Source organism: Morone saxatilis, unplaced genomic scaffold (genome assembly GCF_004916995.1).
Source record: "Morone saxatilis isolate NCDOM2014 unplaced genomic scaffold, NCSU_SB_2.0 Contig17, whole genome shotgun sequence".
NCBI classification, from domain to species: domain Eukaryota; kingdom Metazoa; phylum Chordata; class Actinopteri; family Moronidae; genus Morone; species Morone saxatilis.
The window spans coordinates 28,881,528-28,887,819 of record NW_023339729.1 but is presented as its reverse complement, the minus strand read 5'-3'; the positions used below and the strand labels follow the sequence as shown (position 1 = coordinate 28,887,819).

Here is a 6,292-nt window from a genome sequence, read left to right as displayed (position 1 = left end):
ATGCAGCCATTTATGGTAAGCCTGAATGAATAAGCTACAGTTTTAAAATACTGTGGAAGTTTTAAAATACTGTGGAAGGTGTGTCAACTGTCTTGATTTTTACAGGAGACAGTCCTGACCGAGGTTCTGATTGCGCAGAAAGTCCTCAGCCTAGCAAGGTAATTTATCAGTTTTTTTGATACTAAGGCATAGTTGAGGGCTGTCCTATTTAAGTCTGTTGAAACTTCTGATTGCATACATAGCATATAATCATTTTGCATACAATACAATTCAACAGCACCACATATACAGCCTCTAGAATGACGGTTGAGCCATTATGCGCCCTGAGAAACTGGAATTTTGCGATGCAGCATTTGCACAAAGCGGAAAGCTAGAAATGACTACAGGAAAATGTCTTGGAAATGTTTTTCATGGTACACAAGAATTATGATCCACTGAATTGTCAACTTTATTTTCGACTGACGTTTTAGTGCTTTGTGGAGGGATGGAGGAGAGAAATCTTCACACTTAACAGCTGTCTAATAATTATAAAGCACAATGTGACTTCTACTGTATGGTTTGTTTCACCTTTAAATCCCAATATCAAAATACAGCAGTGAACCAACATTTATTTACTAGAGGAGAGAGTTTTCATTCTTACTGCACGATAGATAAATATGCAGGATTACTAATTAACAGTTTGCTGCAGTTGCAAGTGCAGCGCCGTACTGCCTCCTACCCCAAACTGCTGAGGACAACGAGTTTACTGCCACTAGACATAAAACATAAAAAAATCTTTTTTCTCTGCTGTTTGCAGGCTTAAAGGTAAACTTATGGTATTTTTCAGTGACTAATGGGGGACATTGTTGAAATTGGTCCAGTATTGAGCGCGAGAGCTGCAGCCAGCAGCTGGGAAACTGGCTGTATTGTAATCATCCAAACTTCTATTCAAACTTAAACAAAATAAAACTCACCAAAACCGTCTTGGTTTGTCTTTCCACCGTTCCAACAACCACCAGCTCTAGTTCTGTCGATATAATTCCTTAATTAACTGAGTTAGATGTGAAATTTTTGGGAGAGGAGCAAGAGGGAGGTCTGGCATCAAAGAGGCAGGGGGAGAAAACGTGTCTAAGAGCCAGAATATTTTTGCATCTAACTGCAATTTCAAACATTGTTGTCCCCACTAGTAACTTCAACACAAAAACACGGGAAAATAGGGTTGAAAAATACCAAAGTTACCCTTTAAGGGTGGGTTTGGTGGGTGTGTTTCTGATGGTTTTTAATGATTATGATCACAGGGTGTCATCCTGTCCGAGTCTCAGCTGCAAGTCCAAAACCAGAGAGACAGCAGTAGTCCAACACTCATCATGGAAGTTGTTGGGGAAGATGAAGAAAGGGAAGAAGGGGAGGAAAAAGAGAGAGTAGTAAAGATGGCAGCTGTCCCGCCCTTATATCGTGGTAAACACAGGTCAAAAGAAAAATGAAGTCACAGGTTGTAGATAATGGTTATGTCTCAGTTCTGAGGTTGTATTTCTGCACACATGTTATTACCAGGAAAGAGACACAGAAGAAAGAAAAAGCTTCCAGAAATAAAAGTGGTGTCGTTGGACGTCTCAGACGCAGACAAAGAGGTTCCTGCAAAACCTCCTGGTGAGTGAAGTGTTGACGAAGACGAGAATATAATTATAATACACGTTCACAATATTGGTTTAAGTAGTGTATGTGGAGGATTCAGAAGAGTCACAATAAGAAGTTTAGTGGATTGTTTTATTTTAATCTGCTATTCAAAATCAATAATAACTGTTTTTTTCCATATGGTTATATTTTCTGCTGTTTTTCTTTGTCACAAAGTAAAAAGACGGGGCAGAAGAAAGACTTCAGAAGTTCAACTGTTGTCCAGTGAGGACTTAGAGGCAGAGCCTGGAAGTGAGTGTTCCTCTTGATTTTTATGGCAATTGAATGCATTTTATACATCTGAAATAATAATTTGAAAATTGTTTTCTTATTACAAGTCTAATTTTTTATCTTACAGTATCAAGGCGCACCCGAAGAAAGAGAAATGTCCCTATCATAGTGGAATCAGAAGAAGTAAACATGAAAACTGTCCGCCGAGCTGTTGGTAAGACAAGCAAAAACACAAGGTTCACAAGTAGGGTTGGGTATTGTTTGGATTTAGTCCAATTATGCTTCTTGATTCTAGGTAACTTAATTTCATTTTTATTTTAGCTATAAAAGAAAAACAGGTCTGTTGGGTATATTGCAGTGTGCAAGAGTGGGGGAAAAAAACAAACTACTAACTAGTCACAGAGAGTTCATTAATAGGCAACACCTCTTTCCATATTTTTTTAATGGAAAATCACTTGTTCTGTGAAGCTGTATTGTAAATATGAATACTTAACTTTAAAGGAATTGATGATCTTACGACAGTTTTGAATCCTGATACCCAACCCATCTTCTTGTTTTAGAGTAAAGCAATAAACATTTTTTTTCGTCTACCAGCAAAGCGACCTTACAGACGAAGGAAAGATACCAAACCATCTGCTGAAGGAGAAGGAGAAAAAACAAGTGCTGGTGAGCAAATAAACAGGACCACGAGAGTGTATAACCAGCTTGGTAGTGCATCCCACGGTTAGCTCGGTTTCATCAGTGTGTTAACTGGTAATGTAAGGTATAATAGAAACACTACTGCAATGATTGCCTGCAGTAAAATAAACCTGGTTCTGTGATTTAGTGTGGTGAATACACTGTTGACAGGATGTGTTTGACGTTTTACAATCTTCCCTAAAGCACTTTTAACACAAAGAACGTACATTACAGAATCATCATCATCTTTGATAGTCGTCCAGATGCAGAGCAGCAGCAGTTTCAAGTCCAACCTGTTTCACAAATCAGAAAGAAAAATAGCCATAGTGGCGGTTTCGATGTAGACATGCTGCGTATTGTGATTGAGAGAGGTCATAGATGTTTCTAAAAAAAAATAGGTCATTTTTTATTTAAAAAATACTTTTTCAAATATTAACATCCCTCATCTTTTATATTTTTTATCTTTGTTCATGTAAAACCTCAAAAACAAAACAGCAGCTATGAAAAATAATAATCTTTAGCTGTAACTGCCTGCAGGTGGTGCTGTGTGTAAATTCAGCAGCTATCACGTTACATCTGCATCTTACATCTAAGCTGCTACTGCGGTTATTTTCCTTTCTTGTACGTGAGAAAGGCATGTGTAAAACTGGTCTGACTATGAACAGACCGATGTGTATCTTCCTCAACATGAAACAGTGACTTTCAGTTTGTGAGTGAGTCACAAACCAGGTATTGATGAAAAAACAAAAACAAAAACCAGGGCAACACAGAATCTGGTCGGTATGTGTCAGATTTTAAATCCACAAGCTTATTTTGTAATTTCACCTTCTCTTTCCCCACATAGGGAAGAAGCGTCCGGGCAGGAAAATGGTTCGCATTCCAATAGAAATCCCTCCTGAGCTCCTGAAGAAGCCCAAAGAGAAGATAGAGTACCACTGCTCAGTGTGTGGCAAAGAATTCCCTCATGCCTACAAACTAGAGAGGCACGAGCTGATCCACACAGGAGAGAGACCTTACTGCTGCTCCATCTGTGGGAGGGGTTTCAACCAGAAGGGGAATCTCAAAACGCACTACAAAGTCCACTTAGGTGAGACTGGATTATACTTTATTTACAGTTTATTTACATTTACAATTATATCCTAGAAAATGTGTTGTCTACATATATTATATATGTAATGTAAATATCATAATAATACAGATTTCTTCTTTTTTTTTTTTTTTGCTGGACAAAAACTAAAGATTCAGAAGTCATCTCGAGTTTGGTATTTTGTATGGATGACCTGTATTGTTTTGTATTTGTGAGTGCCTATATGTATTCTAAAACCACGATTTGAGACGGTATGGCTGCCCCATAAAACTCAATGATTCATCAGCCTAGTTGCCCCCAGAGTCAAACTTCATGCTGTCAGTCGAATAACTGGCCTTTTTCCCGCTGCATCAATGTACACAGAGCAACACAGGAAAACCAGCAAGGTGGTTTAGAGAAGTCTTCAATTTGAGTTTTGTCTCCATATTACACAATTATAATAGTTATGTAAAGGAACGCAGAGCAGCACAACACAGAGCAAAACATTGAATACATAAAATATCCAAAGAATTGACCCCAAACTGGCAACGCAGAGTCAGCTTGGAAAGACACAATTGATCCGAGTACAATATTTGACTCAGTGTAAACCGTAAGTGAATTTAAATTGAAGTCCTGCACAATGCTAAAGATTGTTATACTTGCAAATAATCCTATGTTTTACTCTCCTTTCTGTCTCTGCGAAGGTCGTAAGGGCGCTGTGGATTTTGACGATGAGGTCAATCCAATAGCGTCAGAACTCTCTGAATACTTGAAGTCTCTGCCGGGAGAGTCCAGGATCAGGTCATCCCTCCGTTGCCTGGAATGTGGGAAAGAATGTGAGAGTCAGTCAGCTTTACAAGCACACCACATTACCACACACTCAGAAACAGCCGGTGAATCAGATGCAGTCGAGCACAGCACATCACAGCTTTTGTTCTGCCGCCGCTGTGGCATTCAGTTCAATGAAAAAGAAAAGCTGGAAGAACACATGAAAACCCACGTTAAGGAGAAGCGCTACTCGTGTCCCGACTGTGGCAAGAGGTTCATCAATGAGAGCTACATACAGATTCACCAGCGCATCCATACTGGGGAGAAACCGTTCCTCTGCTCCCAGTGCGGCAGAGGTTTCCACACAGCTTCCTCTCTCAAGCTGCACGAGATGCAGCACTCGGGCGAGAGGCCGTTCGCGTGCTCCATCTGTGGGAAGACGTTTCGGATAAACTCGTACCTAACAGCACATTACCAGACCCACATTAAAGACAGACCTTTCATTTGTAGCGTCTGTGGGAAAGGCTACTCCAGAGCTGAGGAGCTGAAGGTGCACCACAGGCTTCACACTGGAGAGAGACCCTACGAGTGTGGAGAATGCGGGAAGAGCTTCATCTACCGCCAGGGTCTGCGGCAGCATCAGCGCACCCATGCTGGGAGACGCATCGGGCCAACCAGACAGCTTGGAAGGCCGAAGCAAGAGGCCAGGCTGGACATCTAATAGTTCAGTTGATTTTTTTTGTTGTTAACTGTGTTTGATGAAGATATTGCAGTAAATTGCGCTTCTTTCTTGATCTTCTTCCTTCCATTCCTCCAACTTACAGCAGAGACGATTACTGTGTCTGAAAATACGCGCTACAGAGTCGGTGTGGATTGCCAAGAATAATGTGGAAGCTTACTGTGTTGTCCTTCTTGTATTCATGTTTTGTACCCATGCTTTTGTTTACTCTTCTCTAGTAGCCCATCTGTACAATTTGAGTGCCTTTGTATCCTGCATGCCAAATACTAATATTTAATGTTAAAAAAATATGCACAATATCCTTGTTATTTTAAAATCCATCATGATGGAATACAGAACTTTTTCTTAAACATGTCTGGGTTTTTTTTCTACATGTTAAATAATGTATCCTTACATTTGCCCAATCAGTTGTTGTTATAGTCGAACATACTGCATCAAAACTCAAATTTTAGATGGGTGACTGAGTTACTTCTTCCCAAAGTGAGTATCCATCCATATCCAGCCTTTAAAGTTGGCTGCTAAGAGTTTGTAGATTACTCATTTACAATATTTAAGCTAGTTAATATTTAGTTATTTCTTAAACTGATTAACTAAATATAAGAAAGACTACAACAACAGAGTGAAAACAAATCTTTACAAACTGATAGTAAGATAAAATAATGTTATTTATTCCATTATTCGTCCCCATCACGTCTGCATCTATGATCTCTTATTGAGTAAACAACTGTTCGAGCCTTCAAATAAGTGGTGTTTACGTTGGTCTGTGATCTCCATTCAACTTATTGTGTGACCTCTAAAAACTGTTGCTCGCTGTAGCGTCGTCATCAGTTATCAGTTTTTCATTAGGTTATTTTATTCTGTACTTATTTACATTCAGTCTTGTAAAAGAAAAGCGTATTTAGTGTCCATAGTAGTTACTTTTTGGTTAAAGTATGAGCTGTTTTGAACAAACTGGGCACACAGAGGGACAGTGGAGAAGTGGATTCTGCTGCAGAAGCTTTACAGCATTTACAGCAATAATTTCAAAGCTGGTTAAATGTTTAAATATCAGAATATTTTAAGAAAGCCGACAGCTAATGTGGAAATAAATGTCTAGTTTGATTTGCAGAAAATTCCTATAAAACCACGAGATTGCTACAATAGTGAAATACCTGAAG

General features: G+C 39.2%; 2 protein-coding genes across 3 annotated transcripts in view; one reads left to right on the top strand and one right to left on the bottom strand.

Annotated features, from left to right (window-relative positions):
• Positions 1 to 5,485, top strand: part of LOC118327152 (zinc finger protein 37-like) — a gene marked incomplete at its 5' end in the record, with an annotated part of 7,417 nt that extends 1,932 nt beyond the window's left edge. Inside the window, 8 exon segments of the mRNA XM_035660409.1 lie at positions 106 to 158; positions 1,278 to 1,437; positions 1,534 to 1,629; positions 1,831 to 1,905; positions 2,012 to 2,098; positions 2,479 to 2,550; positions 3,407 to 3,649; positions 4,333 to 5,485. Coding sequence (XP_035516302.1) covers positions 106 to 158; positions 1,278 to 1,437; positions 1,534 to 1,629; positions 1,831 to 1,905; positions 2,012 to 2,098; positions 2,479 to 2,550; positions 3,407 to 3,649; positions 4,333 to 5,117 — 1,571 coding nt within the window.
• Positions 1 to 6,292, bottom strand: part of LOC118327159 (bifunctional apoptosis regulator-like) — a 337,943-nt gene that overhangs the window by 10,749 nt on the left and 320,902 nt on the right. The gene's annotated exons all lie outside the window — the stretch shown is intronic.